At 35.5% G+C, this 23,588-nt stretch overlaps 1 protein-coding gene across 3 annotated transcripts in view; it reads left to right on the forward strand.

Annotated features, from left to right (window-relative positions):
* Positions 1–419: 419 nt before the first annotated feature.
* LOC105258497 (insulin-like growth factor 2 mRNA-binding protein 1) overlaps positions 420–23,588 on the forward strand; it is a 121,075-nt gene continuing 97,906 nt past the window's right edge. For 2 of the 3 annotated variants that reach the window (XM_025410183.1, XM_025410184.1), the window contains exon 1: positions 420–1,485. In XM_025410183.1, the coding sequence (XP_025265968.1) occupies positions 1,311–1,485 (175 nt within the window). In that variant the 5' untranslated portion in view covers positions 420–1,310. The remainder of the gene's footprint in view (positions 1,486–23,588) is intronic. The other variant, XM_025410185.1, reaches the window with a different exon arrangement.

Here is a 23,588-nt window from a genome sequence, read left to right on the forward strand (position 1 = left end):
GCGCCAATCGCCGGCGTATCTCGAGTCGGTTTCCCGCTCGGCGCGCTGCGTTTGTATTCGCGCGCGAGAGAAAAGGAGAAGGATAGAGAGAGACGGAGGCACAAGAGTGCACGCGTGAACGACGAATTCGCGAAAGAAAGAGGGAGAGAGAGAGAGAGAGAGAGAGAGAGGACGAGAAAACTAGCTGGAAAGAGAGGAAGAGAGACAAGTTTGCATCGAGTCTCGATTCCTCTCCCCTTCCCCGTCTTCTGCGAGGCAAAGGGGTGAAAGAGGGGCACGATACCGAACGAGAGAGCCCCTTAGAATCCCGTCGCGTTGCGGTCTAGCCAAAGAGAGGAGAGCCTGTGGAAGGAAGGTGCGTCGTTGTCGCCGAAAGAAAAAGAGAGAGAGAGAGAGAGAGAGAGAGACAGAGGGGAGGGGGACAATCTCTTGGACACGCCGCGAGTCGCCGCGAGGGAGAGAGACGGACGATCCTGGCGAACGCGCGCGTCCCTTAAAACTCGGAGCAATCGGGGCGAGCCATTTCTGCGAGGACACGCCGGCCGGTCTCCATCGTCGTCGTCGGTTTCTGCGATCGAGCTGCTGACGGACAGCCACCGGAAGCGCGTCAGATTCGCGCAACAGCGCCGCGTTTGCGAGGCAGACGAAAAACGAGAGAGAGAGAGAGAGAGAGAGAGAGAGAGAAAGAGAGAGAGGGACCGCACGCACAGTCGTCGCCTACCCGCGGATCGAGCGGCTCGCAGTCGGCCAGTCGAGGCGTGAGGAAGCTAGCAGCGGAAAACAAAAGAAGGTGCCACCAAGAGAGCCCAAGTCGAGGATCGATCTCGTCGTCGTCGCAAGTCATCCAAGAAGGACCTCGTGTGCTTCCTCGCCCCATTTATCTCCGCGAATTTTTTGTGTGCGCGCGATCCGCGATCGATCTCGCCGTGTCCTGTGCCGGTCCATCTGGGAGCCCCGTCCGCCAGGATCCATCCGCCGCGATCCATCATCGCTCCTCGGATAAGATAAACCTCGTCTCGTCCCGCGGGAAGGAACAGAAAGGAAACAGCGGATCTCGCGATTCGTAACCCGAACGTCCCCCGCTCGTCATCATCATCGTCCTCCTCTCGCTCGCGTCCACGCGCGCTCTCTCTCTCTTTCCCGCACCGGGTCCACGTAGTCCAGACGGTGGCCCCCGTGTCTACGACGAGGTCAGTACTCGGAGCCGGGCACCGTCGTCCATCCAGGCCCAGGTCATCGAGGCACCGATACGCACGTGACCGCGCTCGGAAGCCGGCATCATAGCGTCGAGAAGCGACCAGCCAGCCACCATGTCCAAGCTCTACGTGGGCAATCTGCCATCAGATTGCAACGAGAGCGCCCTGAGGCAGCTCTTCCAGGAGCACAGCCTGGCCTGCACCACGATCCTGGTGAAGCGCGGCGGCTACGCCTTCGTCGACTGCGCCGATCAGTCCACGGCCGATCGGGCGATCGACAAGCTGAACGGTGAGTCGTTGCTTACGTGAGCTCAGCTTCTCTTGATGCTTTTATAATGCTTTTTATCGTTGCTTTTCATCCCGACGACGACGACGACGACGACGAGGCGGAAGAGAGGCGCGAGAGGAGGATCCTGGAGGAACGAGCGCTTGCTTCGCTGATCACTTGTATGCTAATAAAACGCTTTTAACGCTTTGCCACCTACGCTGCTGCTCTCTCCCAAGCTTATGCCAGTTGTTGTTGAGCTTGCAAGAACCTTTCCCATAGATATAAGTAGCCATTATGCGAGAATTGTAGACGGAGATGAAGGTTCTAATCACACCTCTGAAGAATGTTTGCTTTAGATCATCCTTAATATTTTTTTTTATTATTATTTTCTCACTCCTATCTCGTCACCGTCCGCTGTTTATACAAGATCTTATATCTAGCATTGCCTGCCTGATACTCTGCCTTGCATTCGCGTTAAAAATGCGACAGAGCGAATAATTGCATCGATATTGCATTGAAAATGAACCTTCATCTCCGAGCTTTGCTTAAACCGCTTTTTGCTAGATTGTAAGAAGGTCGACGTGGACGTAAAGATTTGCGTACGGTATGTTTCTGAATCGCTAGAGCGAGTATTTTGTTGAAAAGCGACGAAATATCTCTCGAAAGATTCTTCTCGAAATGTCACGTTGCGTTTGTCACATCGATAGTTGACCGCCCGTTGTTTTTTTTTCCTTTCTCCTCTCGATAAACGCAAGCTTTGACGTGAAATTGGATGACGTTCACGAGAGACGCCTCTTCCGGTTTGCATAAAATAATGACTCGATGGGACAAACGAAACTGTCAATTTATCAATATTATCAATATTTAATATTATCAATTATCAATGTTATCAATTGTCAATATTATCTAAGATACCTCGTGTGTTTGAAATAATTCAGCTCTAGGTGTGATGATAAAAATATATTAATTTATTAGATAAAAGTATATTTAAATAATTGCAGAATTCTAGTTGCTCAGATAAAAGTATTATCAAAATATTATATTAAATCATCCAAATGTGATATATAAATTATTCGGCGCATAAACAATTGAGAATGAAACATTGAAATGACACTTGACAGCTGTTTGTAAAAATAGCCTCTCATCGAATTGATTTTTATTAACGATGCAAAATTTAATTCCCTCGGTGTTACAATTTTACAAAACACTTATATACAATATTCTCATCTCTATAATTTTCTATAAAAAATTTATAATAATACAATAGACTTTATACACACACATAAATGTAATTAATGCAAAATACTTGCAATTAAAATGGCTTACGCGTTCGATCGTGCTGATAATAATAAAATAAAATAAAATAAAATAGACAAATAATATATTTATTCGATTGCGTTTGAACGTTTTCAATTTCGATTAAGTTGTCAGATTAAGGCAGACGCAAGTTGAATGAGAAATTAGGCTGTTCCAAAATCGCGCAGATACGCTTATAATTAGCGTTATATCTCGAGCCTTATCGCACTTCCTAGGCTCGAGAATTCGATTCAGTTTGCGAGTGAGATTACGATTATTTTGCGAGAATCTCCGATTTGAACTTTTGTCGAAAAAAAAAAAGAAGTGGTCAAGGCCTCTTGCTCAGTGTTTATGATGAAATTTATTCTAACCTTGCCACGTGTGTTTCGGGAAGGTCCACTATACATCGATAAAATAAACGCAACGATATCTTATCTCATTTCGAAGCCTACCGGGAAATCAAATTGGGATTCAGTGATAACATTGCCTCAAAAGTCACTGGAAACGTCACCGCAAACGTTTCATAAGAAAATGTACAATAACTCTGGAACATCCGGTGATTCGAGGATGCCAAAGACATGGAATAATCTCGTTACAGATATTTTTAGAAGAACTTTTTACTCCTTTATGTATATTTTTTCTTCGTCTTTAACTTGTGGTCAAGTCGAAGTCTATTGGAAGGAGGGTCTCGTCGAGTTTCCCGGAAACGAGAGGCACTTCCGTCCACTCGACTCGCGCGGAAAACCCATCCACGAGACGGAGGCGCTAAAAATGACGATAAAATGGCGCCAGCCTCGACAAGATCGCGTCTGTGGGCGATAAGTTGCTGATAATGACGCGAGTCGTGCCGTCGTCTCGATCGCCCCGATTACGAGGCCTCTTCCCGCCAAAACCGAGCACACCGAATTTTCGAGGAATTTGACGCGGACGATAAAAAAGATGGCCATCTTTGCCAGAAGCAAAATACTCGAACGGACACCCGCCGACAAGTTCCTCTTTTCACAAATTTCTCATAAATTTCCAACAATTACAGGCAATCTCCCTCCACCTGTCTTTTAACAATACTAGAATGCCAGTTGCATATCTAAAGGAAAAGAGATTTTGCTAAAAATATGCGAGCTTGAAAAAATCCTAACTTAAATCTTTGCAGTCTTTGGGTCTTGGAAGTGTCTTGCTTTTTACTTCTGCGAATTTTCAAAAGGGACCAGGAGATACTGAAAGTGTGAGAACGAATTTTCAAATTGGTCAAGTCAACTTTTTGGAAAGGGACTTAGGCTCTTGTCCAGCGAAATGCTTCTCTACGCATATAACGCGCGCAAAAATCATCAGCCAAATGGAACTTAACTACGCGTGACGAGACGTTAGGCGACTGAACGCGTCCGTTAATCGCTAGATTGTCGACAGTAACATAAGTCGGGGCTGCTATTCTACCAGTCTCGCATTCGTTTGAATCTTAAACACGACACGTATAACTTGATATAATAAAACGCTCGTCGAGAATATTATTGAAGAAAAAAAAGAACCCAAAGTTCCAGCGAGAAACTCTTACACTCTTCCGCTTATCCGTCGAGAAATCCATCCCTAAAACGGCAAAAAAAATATATAAACAGAAGAAAGAGCAGACTATTTCCCCCCTTAAAGAATTTTTAATCTCCAAGAGATTGAAAAGATTTAATCTCAAACAAATTAAACAGACAACGTACAGCTCGCGCTTCATATTTCGTCAACTCGATAACCTAATTTCCTAACCTAACCTAATTTCTATCTAAAAACGCTGCCGACTTATCCCGTCGATCGTGAGAATTTCGAGCCGACACCACGAGAGGAGTCACGCCCGGCGACTAGTAGTAATCGGTCGACGAGTTCTCCCGAGGAGAAGAAATGTGGTCAAGGTCGCGAATGGCGGCGAGCGTGCGCCCGTTTGACGTATGAAGCTCCCGCCGTCCTCCCCCGCTCGCCCCCCCTCCCCTCTCTGCCGCCTCCGCCGTCGCCGCCATCGTCGTCTTCTCCGAGGTTGAAATTTACATCGCGAATAGCCGCCGACCTCATCTCCTCCGCCTCGTCGCCGCCGAAAAATCGACTAGTCGCGACTACTCGTCACGTTTCGCGGCCATGCCTCTCTCTATCTCTCTCTCTCTCTCTCTCTTTCTCTCTCTCTAGCTCTCTCGCCGGTATTCGGCTCGTAAATTCCATTGACGACTCTCCGTAAACGTAAAACATCGATGCACCCTTAAATTTCTTCGGACGCTCTCGAGATTCGATTCGGAAACACGTGCTTTTTCGAAACCGACACCTTGTATACTTGACGTAGAATCATAGGAAGAACGAGAGATTATTATTCTTCGATTCAATTATAATTATTATTGCCCGACAAAATTTTTGATACATTTATTCGCGATTATAAAACGCTTTTGTAATATCGTGGAATTTTTTTTTTTTCAAGGATACCTTCATATTTTTCTTAATTCCGGCAATAAAAAACGATCTCGAAGAGTAATTATTAGAGTCTCAAAAATATTATATATGTATAATATTATATAATCATTATTATTAATATAGTCATTTTATATTTTTTGAATTTAATTTTAATTCAATTTATTTCAATTTAATTTAATTTTATATATCTTTTTTAATTATAAGGATTACATATGACATGGAAAGTTTTGCTTCGAAATTAAATTAAATATGTGTTATCGAGGTCTCTGATCCTCAAATTTTTCTCGTATTTTAATTATAATATTATTAAGACTTTTAGTCCTCAAATTTTTCTTGTCTTGATTACGATTAATATGACATTCATGATTAAATATGGCGTCTGCTGCGGTCTATTTTAAATTTAGCGCGTCGAGTTACGTTTCAAGGGGAAAAAAAGTGTAGAGACGCCAGAAAATTTCCCCAGAGAAAGTCTCCTCTTAAAATGTCTCCCATATACGTAATTGTATTCTCTTAGCCGATATATCGAGCGAGCGCGAAAGGGCTGCTTAGAAGTGAGCTACAGGAAGGAGAGCCGGGACCCCGAGCATTTCTCTCTCTCTCTCTCTCTCTCTCCCTCTCTCTCTCTCTCTCTCTTTCTCTCTCTGGAGCGAACGCTTCCTCTCCCCCTACGTTTCGTTAGCAATACGGTCGTTGCTTCTGCAACGTAAGGGCCGATCCTCGGATACAATGCCGCGCGAGGAACGTTAGCGACGAGCCGAGGCTAGAACTAGTTTGGTGGGTTGTTGAGTTAGGTTTTAGAAGAGAACTCTGCCGAAGAGCCAAGAGTGCGCGGTTCGTCTAATCGGGCTTTAGGCGGCTCGAACTGTCTAGCGAACGAGCGAGCTCTCTGTGTTCGCATCGTTTTAGAGCAGTACCGGAACAAAGTATTCAGCTACCTGGGAATCGTACATTTTGTTAGTGCCCGCGTCGATTCTATCGATATCTGGTATTTATTTCTAAAAAGATGCTGTAAAAAAATTAATTCTTTTTGGATTCTTTTGAAAAATAATTATAATTATATGATATTAAAATAATGAGAACATTATTTTTATATCAGAATTTTTCTATCAGATTAAATCGTATTTAATCATCTAAGAAATTTTACTTTTAAATAAATGTGTTGAAAAATCTGAGGGGTATTTTTAGATTTAGTATTTTTAGATTTTTAGATTTTTATTTTTAGATTAGTAGATTTTCAATGATATAATTTATAATTTCCCACAATAAACTCATATTTAATCAAATTTATTTTGAGGACTAAAAATCCTAACAATAATATAATTAAGATGCAGCAACTTTGAATTCCAAAAAGTCGAACTCATATTTAATTTTGAAACAAAGCTTTCAATATATCGTATATAATAATTATAATTAAAAATGCAAAATAATTATATTAATATATTAGAAATAATTATTATATTATAAATAATTATATTAACTCTAATAAATTCTAATTAAAAAATTATATATATTCAAAATATCTTTTCTCTCAAAACTAATAATTATTCTTCGAAATTATTTATGATAAATTTTTATAGCAGTATATAAATAAATTATTGCGCTATTTTTATTTATGTATCTCGATATTGTTTATAATTTACTACTCGAAAATATTTAATATCTCAAGCAACGAAAATCCGTTGTTCTTCTTTCGAATCTCTTTTCACCTGAAACGTACGAAAACGAAAATTTTCGAGGATTTTCTCAAAAGATTTTTCCCAAATTGTACGCCGACCGCAGGCCACGCCATAAAGCTATGTCGTGGCCTGCATGTGCGTGCACAGCATGCGTCTTCCTCTTTCACAGCCGGCGTTCGTGCACGCCATTCTGCTGAGCACGATCCCGAAGCCGAACCGAAAGTCGGAGCTGGAGACGCCAACAGGAAGCTGCCACATTCTTCCATTCTCGCCGCCTCCTCTAGCACTTTCTTCTTTCCTTGTAACACGCTGGCTTGTGCCGAATCGATCAACCGTTATCTTCTAAAACCCCTCGAGATTTGTCATTTATCGGGGATAGGCATGAGACTCAAAAATATTCAAAGCTCAAATAATTCAGGTACTAGCTAACTGTTTATTCGAGACAACTATTTATTCTAAACTTATTCGGAAATTTTTCTCCTTTGATCCTTGCGAGCAATAAGAGAAAACCTTTTTCTTTGAGATTTTATAGATTTTTTTAGATATTTCTCAAGAGAGGCAAAATTATCCTCTCTTTTAGGATTTTAGGTAAATATTTTTGAAGGGACCTTAAGCTTATTTCCAAATAATATATAATATTCTCCACTCTGTCATAAATATTTTTCTATTTAAATTTTTACATCGAATGTTAAACGTATTATATTTATTGGAAAAAATTATAAATTCAGTTTTGAACAATTTAAAACTTTCTGTAATTAAAATATCTGTAATTAAGCAAGAATATATATTATATAATACAATTAAATATAATTATATTTAATTGTATAATTTATATTCTTGCTTAATTACAGATATAGAAATTTTTAAATTGTTCAAAACTGAATTTATAATTAAATAATTTATATTAAATTTAATATATATATATATATATATATATATATATATATATATATGTTATATCACATATATATATATATATATATATATATATATATATATATATGTTATATATATATATATATATATAACATATAATTTAATATTTATATAATTATATACACCGTATATACGCATAATAATATAGTATAAAATACACACGTATATCTCTCTCTATTCCGATACTATGTAACGCGAGAATTTGCATCCACCGATGTAGAGCTAGAGCGAGCAGATGCTCCTAGGAATACATTATTCACATCCGAAACTGTCTGCGTGCTCGATATACTTCTTTTTCAAACGTCTTGAAGAGGCGTCCCATTTGCTCGAGATGTTTCACGTTTCCTCTCCTCTCTCCCGAAATACAGTTTAAACGGCCGTCCAATCACTTCAGACGTGCACGTTACAATTTTTTCACGCCCTTCTCATAAAAATTGGAAGGTTAAAAAAAATATAATAAATACAAAGAGCGTTTGAAAAAAAAATTATAAAAATTACTCCCTAAAAAAATATTCCGTAAAGTGAAAAAAAAAAAAAGAAAAAACCTATTCGTTCGAACGAGCCGTTCATTTTCGCGCGTCCTCGAAGCTACGTCGATTAAGACGGATCGCGTCGATCTGTTTGTACCCGTGTCCCGCGCTTAATTTTCGAAAAAAAATATTCTCGCGCAAAAAGCCCCGCATGATTCCCCGGTAACCCGGGGTACTTTGTAATTCGACGCACCTCGAAAGCAGGAGGAAGGTTCGGCAAAAAAGGTGCAATGACTCGGTATTATTTCTCTCGCACCTTTCCCTCTTGCCTCCCCCCCCTCCCCCCTCGCCCGGATGTCCACAAGTTGGTCCGAATAAACATGTCCGCGCGCGCAATTTCTTCCTTCTTTTTGCAATCGCTGCCCGGGCCCCGGCTTGATTTGTCGCGTGCCCGCCGCTCGGGGGGACCACCTGCCCCCGAAAAAAGTTACCTGTTAACAGTACACCAGGTAACCGACACTGATGGGGCCTTACGATTCGCCCTCTCCTCCTCGCACAGGCCTCGGGCGGCCAGGTAATTCTCGGGCCTGCCAATTCTCGATGCTCTTTCCGCGACATGAGCCGAGAAAGAGAGAGAGGACGGAAGAGGGAAGGAGAGACAGAGACGGAGGAAGAGAGAAAGAGAAAGCGTCAATTATTATAATGGTTTTCCAGCGGACGACGAACGCGATTGTTATTATCAACCGTTATGATCCACCGCATCTGATTGATGCGTATCATTTATATTATATACCCGGAGAGGTATGAAAATTCCTCCTCGAGCTCGGCGCTTTTTTCAGCTAAATGCCACGTATTTAGATGATTAGCGTTAAAAATATTCTCCTTTTTCTGCGTGATTTGATTTTTTTTTTTTTTCTTATCGAGAAATTCAATCTCCCTCCCGTTTTATCTTCTTGAATGGACGAAATTCAAGCGAGGCGGACATTTTGCGACGATCGTCTCGGCTCGTTTAATTTCAGACGCTTCTCGGATTCGCGAAAAACCTTACCTTGCACCGCGTTCCTCGAACAGGACTTTGCCCCGTGTCCTATTATTTCTACAGCCATTCGCGTTCTCGTATCGAGGTCCGAGGCAACCGAGCTGTCATCTGGAACTGTCCCGCGATATCGACTGTAATATTAATGCCAATTATGTCGCTGTTGAATAGAGCTGTTGTACTTGTTGCTCCTCGTGTGCGATCCCAAATGGCGATATATTTCTGTAAACTCTATGAATCACGTTCTCGTCACGCCTTTATATCGTGCTTCGATATAATGCTCCGGAAACGCGTAATATATGCAAAACGCACTTCGAGATCGTTGAACGATATTAACTTTCCACGTCGAAGAATTTGTTGGAAAAGAAAGAGCGGTATTTTTTTATTTAATTAAATTTATTATTAATTAATTAAATTTTATTATTTTTAAATTATTAATTAATTAATTAAATTTTTTATTTAATTAAATTCTTTATTTAATTTTATTTAATTATTCAGCAGAGAGTTATGCACTATAGCGTCTCGGAATTAAAGAAATGGAGCAGAATCGACGCGAGGAGGGTTTGAAAGAAACGCCGGTGCGTTTGTGAAGAGGAAGGAAGTCGCTATCTTTAGCGCCACGAAGAGAGATCGCAGTAATATATGTATGTCTCTCTCTCTCTTTCTTTCTTTCTCTGTCTTGACTCGTCTTCTTCTTCATTTTCTAGCAAATTGCAAAGCGATCCCACTTGACGAGAACTACGCGGAAGCCGATAGAAAATTATTATCGATTATTATTGATTATAATTTATGCAGCGTCTTAAGTTGGTCTTCGGTTAAAGAAAGATTTACGAGAAAATTGCAATAAATACGCTCTCTTTCTCTCTCCAGAAACTCGCTCCAGATGTTCGATCTCCTCAACAGTTCGTTCTCTATTTGTCGCCCTCAATCTCCCGTTCTTATCGCATTTATTTTAGGAACTTGCTCGCGATTACTTTATGGAAATTTAGCTTTAACCTCGGAGTATCGCTTGAACCCGAGCGACACTCCGACACACGTTGCGTTTGCATAATCTAGATATGACTCGCATCGAAATAAATAAATATTTTCAGGATTTTCTCTTCCTTTTTATTATCTTAAAATTTGTCTCCTTTAACGCACACTTTCGACGTTCTAATCTCCTCTCGTTATCTTGAGAATAATTCTATTTATTATTTTTTTATGTATCTTATTTTCTGCTCTTGTCACATTTTTTATTTCTTGAAAAACTTTTTTTCTTAAAATATACATTTCTCTCGCTCTCTCTCTCTCTCTCTCTCTCTTTCTCTCTCTTTGGGAAGAGGACACATCTTTGTCTATCGTGACCTCCATCCAGCTCTGCTCGGAGAGACACGTGTTTGTTTTAGATACCCGGCCATTGACTTCTCGACAAACAGCGCGCCGGAATTTTCGACATAACGAAAGCGCCTCAAGTCACTTCTCGTCTGCTCCGTGTGTTTCTATTCGTCATTTGTACGGTCCACATTTGTGGCGTCCGATTCCGCGAGTTTTAAGTAAGAGAAGAGCCTTTCAATGAAGCGAGTTTCATTGAACCTCGTCCTCCCAATCTGCTTTTTCGGTTGCGCTCTGAATTTTATATACACGATATCAGTTGTTTGAGATCAATGAAACTAAACAGTATATTTATCAATCGAAAATAAATAATTTTAGAAAAAGACATTTTATTTTAAATAAAAGTTAGTTATTTTAAATAATTTATTAATTTAAATAATTTTAAAATTTATTAGTTATTTTAAATTAGTTATTTTATATAAAATTTATATAAAAATTAAATCAAAATTGACATAAGAACAATTAACTACAATTTTGATTTAAAATTCCTAAAGATAAAACAATCATTTTTTAATTATCATAAAACAAAAAAATATTAAATCAAAATCTTTCAACAATTTTTGCATATTTTTTCTCAATGAAATTTATTATTATTTATTTATTTAAATATTATGAATGTGGGAAAAAGAATTTCTTTAGTGCAAAAAATAGTTTGTCATAATATTATCAGTAAATAAATAATTTAAAAATTTTTGTGAAAGAATAAATTATTTCTAAAAATAGCTAGAATGTGCAATTTTACCCAATCCAACAAATCGAAGAAAACAATATGTCTTTGTGTCTTATCTAATTTAATCAGAAACAGATCTAAAAAAGTTTTTTTTTTTTTATGATTATTAACTATTTATTAATTTTATTCTTATAGCACATACAGTATTGGACAAAATAAATCATACACCTTTCAACAAATTGAATTTGTTAGTATAACTATTCTTTTAACAAGCAAATAGCTTATTAGATACAGGAAAGTCGAAGCATTTCAAAGTATTTAAATAAAGAAAATATAAAATAATAAAAATTATGCTCAATTCTTTTGTAAAAAATTTATTATTCAATATTACATTTTCCCCTGGCCAAAATAAATCATACACATTTAGAAGTAATAGTTAGCAAATAAATAAAGCTAATTCTAATTGTGATTAGTACTTAGTATGACCACCTTTGGCTTTCAATATCGCTTCCAGTCGGTGAGGCATACTTTCGACTAATTTCTTTAAGTATTCAAGATCAATTTCCTTCCGAGCCTTCTGGAGTGTTGCATGGGACGATCTTGTCACTTACGTTCGTTTTATTCACCTTCACGTCTAAATAAGCCCACATAGTTTCAATTGGATTAAATTTGGTGATTGTGGCGGCCATTCGACCAGTTTTACCTTATTAGATTTGAAAAATACAGTGGTTTTCTTCGCTTTATTCTTCACTTAGGGTCATTATCTTGCTGGAAGATTGTTTTCTAAACCTAATTTCAAAAGAGATTCTTTCAAATTCTCACACAATACATCAATATATCCTTCTGCCGTCATGACACTTTCAATTCGAGCTAAATTACCGATACCAGACCATGTAAAGCATCCCCATACCATAATATTACCGTCTCCATATTTTGAAAGAATCTCTTTTGAAACTGGATTTAGAAAATATAATAACTTGATCTTCCAACAAGATAATGACCCTAAGCATAAGACGAAGAAAACCACTGCACTTTTCAAATCTAATAAGGTAAAACTGGTCGAATGGTCGCCACAATCACTAGATTTAATCCAATTGAAACTATGTGGACTTATTTGGACATGAACGTGAATAAAACGAACGTAAGTAACAAGACATTGTTCTATGCAACACTCCAGAAGGCTTGGCAGGAAATTAATCCTGAATATTTAAAAAAATTAGTCGAAAGTATGCCTCGCCGACTGGAAGTGGTATTGAAAGCCAAAGGTGGTCATACTAAGTACTAATACATAATTAGAATTAACTTTATTTATTTGCTAACTATTACTTCTAAAAGTGTATGATTTATTTTGTCCAGGGCAAAATGTAACAATATTAAATAATAAATTTTTTACAAAATAATTGAGCATAATTTTTATTATTTCCTATTTTCTTTATTTAAATACTTTGACTTTCCTGTATCTAATAATCTATTTGCTTGTTAAAAGAATAGTTATACTAACAAATTCAATTTGTTGAAAGGTGTATGATTTATTTTGTCTAGGACTGTATTATATCATTTAATTATGTTTATACAACTTTTCTTATTCCCTCAATAATTTCAATTGCACTATTTATTTTGGATACATAAGTAGCATAGAAAATAATGTATCAATGTAAGAGAATTTTAAACATGAGCCGAGAATGTGTAAATTTCGTCCAAGTGTCGTCGCGAATTTCGAACGAGGTTTTACGAAATTATTAAGAAATCGAGATAGCATTCCGGCCATTTCGAATGTCCCGTTAACTCTTAATCGCCGCTCATCGACGACAAAATCGGTCGATTAGCATCCAGAGTAGTCTCAATGAATTCGGAGCAAACAAATTTGTAAAATTGAGACTAAGAATCCAGCCAGCATTTTCTTTTTTTATCCTCCTCAAATAAGTTCCTCTGCAAAATTTGAGATCTATTTTTTTTGTTAATTTAAAAATGTCGAGAGAAATTTCCGTCGCATCAGACTTTCTTCAAAGCGCTAAGAAAGACGAAGCGATCTTTGAGGAAATAAGTGTATAAAGAAAAAAAGAGATCTCGTTGCTTGATTGATCCTAATTGTGCAGACATCAGTTTGACAGAAATTTCATTTAAGATTTAATGGCTGCAGTATTGAAAGGCATTGAAAGACCGCGATAAATGATAAGACTTACGAGCGGATTAAGGGCGAAGGAAAAAGGAGGAGAGAGAAAGAGAAAAAGGCGGAGAACCGGCCCACGTGCGCGTAATTGTCAGGTACACGCGGAGGAAACCCAAGTCTTTCGACAGGTGTCAATGAACCGGTCAACGACGTATCCATCGTCGAGGATAAGCGACGAAGAGGTGGCGATCGAGCCTCGAAGTGGAGGGGGAGAATGAAAAAGAAAAAAAAAGAAAAATACGAGCGAAGCTCGCGCGTTCGCACCTGCCTTTCGGTTGTGCGAGCCCAACTTACGGTGATTTTGTGGCTCGCGAGCAGGCGAACGTGTCACCGAATACGCTTCCAAAAAGACCCAATTTTCTGCAAGAGAGAGAGAGAGACAGAGAAAGAAAATTAAAACGCGTTCGAGGCTGAAATAGATAAAAAATGTAAAATATAAAAGAGATCTATGAGACTCTTTCTTCAAAGGGGAAAAAATAATGTAAAAGAATTGTAAATAAATTATGTATATATAAATTAGGTATAACAGAAATTAATTAGATAGAAAATTAAATATTTTAAATAAACCTTTTATATAAAATGTTGTGAAGAACACATTTATTAGTAATCTGTATAAAAACATATAATCATATAAATTATATAAATTATATATAAATGATTATAATATAAATTATTTAATAATAAAGCATATATAAAGAAAAATATGATAAACTTATAACATATAAGAGTATAAAGTATAAAAAAATTATATATTTAATAGACTTGCAAGAGAGAAATGCCGATATTTCAGTCTATAACAGACGTTCATTCATATTGCAAAGGCTAAAGGGAAACTTGCATGCATAATCGAAGCCCTGGTCCTTCACGCGTATTTTGTGATTTCACGGAAAGAGGAAGAGGAAGAGAATAAGAATTATGTCCCGTGACCGATTTATATTCGAGAAAATTACAATTTCAGAAAATCTACGAGTCTCGAGCGTAAAATGGACTCTTCCCCCACTGTGAACCAAAGAATCGTAGTAATTAGACATGCTCGTTCTTTCCCAAAAATATATCTTATTCAAATAGCAAGGATATATAAAAGTCATAATAATTGCCGCATATTTTATTATAGTGCATAATTATTATACATGTAATATATTATTATATATAAATTATATTATTATAATATAACTTTATTATTATATTTGTATTATTATAATATAACTTTATTATTATATTTATATTATTACAATATAACTTTATTATTATATTTATATTATTATAATATAAAAAATATATATATATATAATTATATAAAATATTATATAATATTATATAATATATATAATATATATAATATTATATAATATATATAATATTATATAATATATAATTTATGCTAATCTTATATTATATATAGCATCATTTCACACTTGCGCATTTCTAAATGCTAAATCAAAAATATGCTTTTGTATAACATTATTTTCCTTTTTTTACAATTTACTTGAAATTATTGATCGCAACAGGCTATAAATTTAGAATGCCGGAATAAATAATATATACGTATTGAAAATTTTTACAGAAGAAAAATAGAATGAAATAACTATTTTAAATATCTAAAATTATAAATGACATTTAATTGTCACGTTCCATATATTTTATACCATTATTGATTCGTTCCTATTTCCATTCACTTACATGTTTGTTCCACGTTTATACCGCGTCTATATTAAATATGAAATTTCATCTCACTATTAATACGAAATTCTAAACAAGAAAAAAAACATAAAAAAAGCTTAAAAAAATACGCCAAGTACTTAAAAAATATTCCATTTTGCGACAAAATGTTTAATGAAGACTACTTTAAAATAATTTACAGTAAATTTCCTCATAAAATTCTTTTTTTAAAAACAAAATAAATAATTTTTCTAAAATATAGAATATCAAAACTAAATATGAAATCAATAATATTATTATTAGCCAAGTACTTGAGAGCAATTTGTAAATTTTGTAAATTTGACATAAAATTTGACATGAAATTATCAATTTCTCCCTAAGAAATTAAAACGAATTTTTATTAATACGAGAGTCTAAAAAGGAAAAATACAGAATTTTCTTTAAGATGATTATGATATCGATGATGAAAGAAAAAACGATTTGAGTCTCGATCATCTTGAATCGAACGTGAGTCACGTAGACTTTATCGAATCGTAATTCAATTCCCAGTTAACGATAAGAAAACGAGCACTTCGTGCCCTAAGAAACACACGAAAATAAGAATTATGGAGGGTTTTGAAGAGGACAACCGGCAAAAATCAAACGATAAATATAAATTTTTTTCGAATTATGCGTGATGTTTATATTATGTCCCGGTAATTTATTTTATAATCGATGCGATACGCTCGGTATATCGCTTCCGAAGGAATCTTAGATAAAATATTTGCGAAAGATAACGCGATTTTCAATTTTATAATCATTAAGACAACGATAACGAAAGCGAATCTGAATAATAATAATCTCGAAATCGTATTAAAAAAATATTAAAAAATATAAATGAAAGCGTCAGTCCACCGTAATCATGGGAAATCATTGCGTAACTTCGTATCTCGCAGATAAGCGTTGAAAATTTCGCAGTATTCGTTACTCGCTTGATTCGAGATCGAAGATACGTAACTTGGCGTCGTCGTAATCCGCGATAAAGATCGAGGAATCGATTTATCTCGCGCTCGCGAATCATCGCAGAATCGAGAGGCGATGCTGAGTGTGAGTGGGAAATTCCTCCATTATCTCTCTCTCTCTCTCTCTCTCTCTCTCTCTCTCTCTCTCTGGGACGCGAGGGAGGAGGACGCCGTCGAGAAAAATTACATCGGCGCACCGCCATTAATCTCCGAACGAGCGGATATTATTTTAATTCTCAAGTCTCTCGGGCCTCAAGTCTCTTCCCAGAATCGCCGGCCTTTGTCCCAGCCGGCTGGCTAGAAAGAAAAGTGACCGAGTGATTTAATCTACGAACGAGCGCAGCGCGACCCTGGACCTCTCTCTCGCTCTGTGCGCTCTTCCTCCTCTCCTCTCCTCTTCCCATCTCGTCCCGAGATTCGTTTTTGCTCGCCGAATTTGCGACGGTGGCCGCCGCGTGTTCGCAGCCGCTTCTCGGGAAAAGTCGCGAGATACGAGAACTTTTTCTCTGGGTTATTAGGATCTTTGCAGGATGTACGCGATGTCGAGGAATATCGTTCGATGATGAAATTAAAATTTTTTTTTTCATTAATCCACTTTTCCCCTTCATTCTTTACGCAGTTCGGCCGTGAAACGTACGCGGTCCGGCCCGAATCTCTGAACTTTGTACGCCGTTCAGATACGCATAATGGCCGTTATCTCTGCTCCTCCGCGCCAGCTTTCATTGACAAACGCGCTTTGGAAGTCGCGAGCGGATCTGGAGGAAAATAAAATAAATAATTTGATTCTAATTTTTAAATTATTTATAATAAAATAAATAATGTGATTCTAATTTTTTAAAAATTTAGATTGAAAATAAATAATTTTATTTCATTTTTAAAATGATTTAAAGTAAAACAAATTATTTAATTCTGAAAATGCGCGTTAATTCCCAATATTGCAAAAAAAATATTGAAATTACTATTTTCTTAATTATTCCGTCGTCATTTGTGACAATAAAATGTAGATGCAATTAATGGAATAATTAAGAAAATGATAATTCAAATATTTTTTTTACTTTATTAAGAAATTGTTCTACTTTTGTGACATAAAAGAAATTTTATAAATATATATAAAATTTTTCTGACTGAAAAAAATCATTTCTATTCATAAAATTAGAGGTAAAAATGTAACACTTGAAATTATTATTACTCACTTTGAATAAATACAATAAAACTCCAATATACGATAAAACTTTAATATCCAAATAAAATCAAACGTTAAATTTTAATACGTGATATGTAACGACATGTGATAAAGTTTCTTTTTTATTTCCTCAAAGTGAAGAGCTAAAAATAGCAAGACGATTACGAGAATCTGGCACAAACGATGATTGGATTACGATCGAAACGGAACGTTTTGTTTTTATTTTTGTCGAATGCAATGCACTCTAGTTCCATCAAGTAACGTGTCATTTCCGATCAATGCAATTCGCAATATGGCAAGCATCGAGTGTTTTTCGTGTTACAATGTGATTTATCGCATGATGCAACATCGCTTTTAATTTCGTCAAAACTAATCGTTTACAAAAGTATCGTCCTCGATTATCGCACTTCAAATGATTTAGCAATCGAACTTTCCTTTTATGTTTTAAAAGCAATTTTTCACGAGGGATACATAAGGGATTCAAACATTAAACATTCGGAAATATTATTGTAATTTAAATATTGAATATTATTGTTCTTAGCTTCACATATTTTTGGTAAAAAAATTAAATCATAATTTAAAATAAAATAAATAATTCAATTCTAATTTTAAAATAATTTAGAATAAAATAAATAATGTAATTCTAATTTTAAAATAATTTAAAGTAAAATGAATAATTTAATTTTAATTTTAAAATAATTTAACAACAATAATAAAATAATTTAATAACAATAAATAATGTAATTCCAATTTTAAAATAATTTAAAATAAAATGAATAATTTTATTTCATTTTTGAAATAATTTAAAATAAAACAAATTATTTAATTCTAATTTTTTTCTTCTTAAATATCAAAATAATTTTATATACTTTGATCTTTTATTTAACGAATTATACAATTTTTAGGAATTCTTATTAATAGCATCGTTTTTTAATTTTAGATATTTAATGTTGATTATTATGCCTCTTATAATTCAAAAAAGCATAATTAAATATAACTGATTTTAAATTTAGCTTATTAATTTGTAAATACTTAAAAAAAAGCGTAAAGAAATCGGTAGTGCCAAGGAAAAATCAGATTTTGTTTCCAATTTAACATAATTAAGACAACGTCGAATCGTACGCTAATAATTCAATACATTGAACGTGAAACCGGAGTATCCGAACTATATAAGTTCGATAATGCTTTCGCTGCTCGTGTGAGCCGGATGCAGCTCGTTTTTGATCGATAGAACCAAGGACGACCCGTCGTCAGATCGCACGTTTAGAACATCCTAAGTTCGCTTCGAGCGCGCTAGAGATTCGTTCAACTCTTTTTCTTCAACGACTAAATTCATTCGAGAGTCTCCCCAATTTTTTATGATCCTCTATTTACACATATCTCCAAATTACGTGCTATTGACCAATACAACATCAAGTAATTAATGAATTACCTCTTGATTCATATTCCATTCTAATCAGCGGATTGGAATATAAAAATTTATGCAATGCAATGAATCACATGTTATATATGTAATCTTGAATGAGATAAGAAAAAAATGAAAAAACGTGGAGGGGTGCAACCCTACATGCTACGGAAGAGGAAGTAATTAGTCGAAAGCGGAATATAATTGGCTTAGTAGACCACGGCGTATCCATGTATTTCACGTTTCATATCAAACATATAAATGCCAGCTTACGTTTATTCGGATATAACTATTCTCAACTAACGGACAGAAGGTTCCTAACATGAATAATATAATTAAAAAAAAAAATGAGCTATTAAGTCACGAATCGAAAATATTAAGAGTAATCGAAGATAATATTTAAATATCTCGACAATTATTTTGACAGATTGTTGCGCTTCGAGTTAAACAGCCATAAAAATTCATTTAATGAGGTAACTGAAGAGTCTCACACACATGCGTACAATATACACACACATATATACAGGGTGTCCCAGACTTAACGAGTCAGCCGTTAATGATAGATTCCTGAGATTATTTGGAAACGAAAATCTTAATACCAAAATGTTGAGGAAGATGTAGATTCGGCACTACAAAAGATTAAAAATCACCAATCGGCGCGTTACGTTCTCCAAGGAGCTCGCGTACAACGCGATAATATCGATAGAGGGATCAATATAAAATAAAAAGTATGATTCTGCAGTGAGCGCGATTGTGTCTTCGATGCGACAGTAGTCAGTAGTTTGAACATTTTCATGAAGTCTTCCTCAACATTTTGATATTAGAACTTTCGTCTCCAAATGATCTCGGGAATCTGCTATTAACGGTTGATTCGTCAAGTCCGGAACACCCTGTATATAAATATATAATTCATTAGTATTATATACAATGGAGTGGAGGATCGTTCCGGAGTAATTAGTCCTGCTGTCGAGGACGAAGCTTCTCGCGTTTGGCGCGCTTTCTCGCCGGATTCCCAGTCAGGACCTATCTTAACGTGCGTGGGCCCGGCTCGCTTCATTCGGCAAACTAACCTACCCGTCTAAGTAATCCATTGTGCTTCTCGTGCTCTCTTTGTGTGGCCGCTCTCACGCCGAGGGATCGGTCAGAGAGAGAAAGAGAGAGAGGGCGTGAGAGAGAGGGAGGAAGGAAAAGAGGAAGAGCGAGCGAGAAGACGCGTGGATGCGGGGGATAGAGAGGAAGGGGGCGAGATTGAAGAAACGAGAAAGAGGAGGCCACAAGGCCAACCGAGTCCTAAACGATTCCTGTTGCCTTACGTTTTTACCGCGACGAGATCAACGTCGGATTGACTAACTAGTACAGTTTTATTTAACCCGAGATCATTCGTCGAGAGGAGACACGAACTCGCGATATTCTCTTCCCAAACTCAAACTTCAACTTTTCGAAGCATAATGGATGATTAATTATTTTTATGAAATTTATTACAATTTTAATTAGAGCTTTTTAACACCTTTTATACAATTTTAATTAAAATCCTCTTTTCATCAAGATTTTTTTAGACATACAAATAGCAAGATTCCAATTCTGCGACTCAGTTCTCTCTTTTTTTAAATTTAATAATGATAATAAAAATTTTTAAAAATTAATGCAATAATGATAATAATAATGTATGATAATAAATAATTAAAAAAAAATAATACATAAAGAATGAACAGATTTAAGAGTGCAAAATTATTCGCAATATAATGCCGATAAGAACTTGGGTAAAATAATGCAATAAATGCAGGCCATGTGTATCTTTTTTTTACCAAAATCTGCCATTGTAGCTTGTTTCGACTGTATCTCTTATGACTTTTGTTGCACTAAAAGGGAAGAGCTTCACCGATATTCCTCACCGATAGCGACACACGGCCTCGGTAAGATATATTACCTGGAATCACGCGACCGCACAATCGTACAAAACCTCATCCTCGAATAATCCTCGTTTCGAATCGCGTCTCCGCGTCTCGATCTTAAAGGCTACCTTCGGCTTAATTGCTCTATTCCTTCTCGCCGTCGTCTTTTTTTACATCAATTATCGCACCGACATGTCGGTCTGTCCCGTAGCTTTACGAGTGGTCAAACAATGTGTCGATTCTTCCAAATATCTCCTTTCAAGGCTTCTCAAGGTGAAGATAACATTTGAAAAGGGAAAGATACTTTTATGGTGGAGAGAATTGAAATGCACAAAGATTTTTAGACGATAAGTTCATGGTGCCTTTTTTTTTTAGAAATGTGCTTATGGTTTATTACAAGATAATTTAGGAACATTTTTGAAAAACTTTGAATAAAAAAAAACCTGACAATTCGAAAATACTAATAACTAGGTATTTTATTGATGCGAATAAACAATCAAGCGCAATATTGTCGAAAATAATTTTATGAAAATTGTATTGCAAGAATCGGAATTTTTGTGCAGAAATTATTTTAATTATATTTAAATTATAATTTCACATATTACAATAATATTTTTATTTCGAGAAAATATATCATATTATCTGAAAATCTGTCAATGAATTCTATTTATGAACATTCAAAGCTTCTCTCTCCTTTAAAAATATTTCCGATATAAATATTTTAAGAAGATAATAGTTTAAGCAAATTTTTACTTTTAAATATTTTAAATATTCACGTGTGTTTTATAAAAAAAGACCTCAAAATTTATTTATATAAAATCTATTATTAAGATTTATTATAAGATCTAAAAAAAACTCTAAAAAAAAATCTCATTTATTTAAAATATAAAATCTATTATTTATATAAAAAATCTTTATAAAATCTATATAAAATCTTACTTAAAATCTATTTTAATTTGTGAAACATTTCTCTCCCTTTCTCAATATTAATCAGTTAATTCAGAATGATTATTTTTTTTTATTTGCAAGCACATCGAGACGTCTCGAATGAGAAATAAATCACCTTAGAGCGAAAATCATACTAACGGCTATTTTTAGAAACAAGGAAAAATTTCAAAATTTCCTATCGTATCTTCGAAAGTAAATCGTCATTTCCGTTCTTCTCGCGTTTTCCCGATACAACGCCGTTCTTATCAATTCGAGACCTCAGGACTCTTCGTGTGAGTCACGGATCGCAAAAGGTGGATTTCCGTGAGACTGAGGAGGCAGCGAGCGGTAACCCAATAGTAATTTATGTACCTAACCGTGCCAACCGCCGTGTCCACGGCATCGGTATTCAGCATCGACCTAAACAGAGAGAGAGAATGCGCAACAGGAACCTGTTCTCATTCCCATTCCCATTCTAGTTCCCGAGGCGCACAGCGCTACCCAAATATTTCATTACTTACCAGTGGCAGCCGATGTACTCTGGATTCTCTTCGCCTCTCTTCGCCTAAGATACCTTTTTGCCTCTTTCTAAACATTGTCGATATCGATATTATTACGATGACGACCGATTCGCGCCCAGCAAATATATATTGAATCGTAAAAATATTTAAATATGCTATTTAATATCGAAAATTATTTAAAAAATTAATGAGGGGACATCCCCTGTAATTTTATCGAGTTAAATAATTTTTTCTATGTCTCGAATATTTTACGATGTTGATGTAAGAGATAATTAAGAATGCACGAGAGGAACTTTATAGAATAAAATAAGCATTAGAGATGTTGTAAAATATATATATATATATATTTTTTTTTTTGTCAGAATAAACAGAGAAATAAGAGACAATGGGAGTTTTTTTCTTTTTTTTTAAGAAGATAAAGCCAATTTGGAATAGGGTTGGTGATTAAGTTCGAAGGCTTCGATATTAAAATTTTTAAAGATCGAAATTTTAAAGTTTCGAAGCTTCGAAGGTAATATTACCGTGATAAATATACATTTATAAAATTATATGATAAAATCTGATAAAACGTTGTAATTACGTTGTTAAATTAAAAAATGTCTGAAAATTTTTTAATAATTTTTAATAATTTCTAACAATTTTTTAATAATTTATTTTTTAAATAATTTTGTGCGTATATATTAATTAATTTTCTCTTTTATTTACAATATTTTCAACATTTCTTACATGAATTTGCAAGAATATATTTTTCGAAGCTTCGAAATTATCAAAAGAAACAGTCCTAATTTGGAAGTGAGATGAATGAAAAACGGGAAGTTAGTCACGTAGAGACGAGCGACTACCAGGAGCAGCTTCACGCCCCGTATCGCCATCAGACAAGATAGAAAACCGCTAACGTTGCACATCGGATGCCCCGTCAGTCGGGATTCACATCCGTCGACCGAGCAATCTCTCTCTCTCTCCCTCGAGTATTAAGAATCGTTTGCCCTGAAAATAACCGACAAATAAGAAACGGTGCTTAATAGCTGTTATTTAATATCGTGGTTACGTCGAGCCCCCTTGTTTGTCATTCTACACCCATGTTTTCGACTGTAGACATAACATTGTCATCCCCGGCGATGTTTTAGAAAAATATCGCCTCGCGCATATTATTGACAGATTTGATAAATAGGTTCGATTTCGCGCGCGAAAAAAAGGTGACGGTAAAAATTGAGAAACTTTTTTTCAAATACTTTGAAAAATAGTGATTTTCGATATTTAACTTCGTATATTTTTGCAAAAACTTTCTTTATACGTGCACGTTTTTATAAATCATTTTTTATTTAAAAAAATAATCCAACATGGCCGATCTTGCATTTTCAAAAAAGAATTGAGAAACTTATTTTTTAAATATTTTGAGAAATATTGATTTTCGATATTTAACTTCGTATATTTTTCGGAAATACTTTCTTTATACGTGCACGTTTTTATAAATC

The sequence above is a fragment of the Camponotus floridanus genome, unplaced genomic scaffold (assembly GCF_003227725.1).
Source record: "Camponotus floridanus strain SB8 unplaced genomic scaffold, Cflo_v7.5 scaffold3, whole genome shotgun sequence".
NCBI lineage: Eukaryota > Metazoa > Arthropoda > Insecta > Hymenoptera > Formicidae > Camponotus > Camponotus floridanus.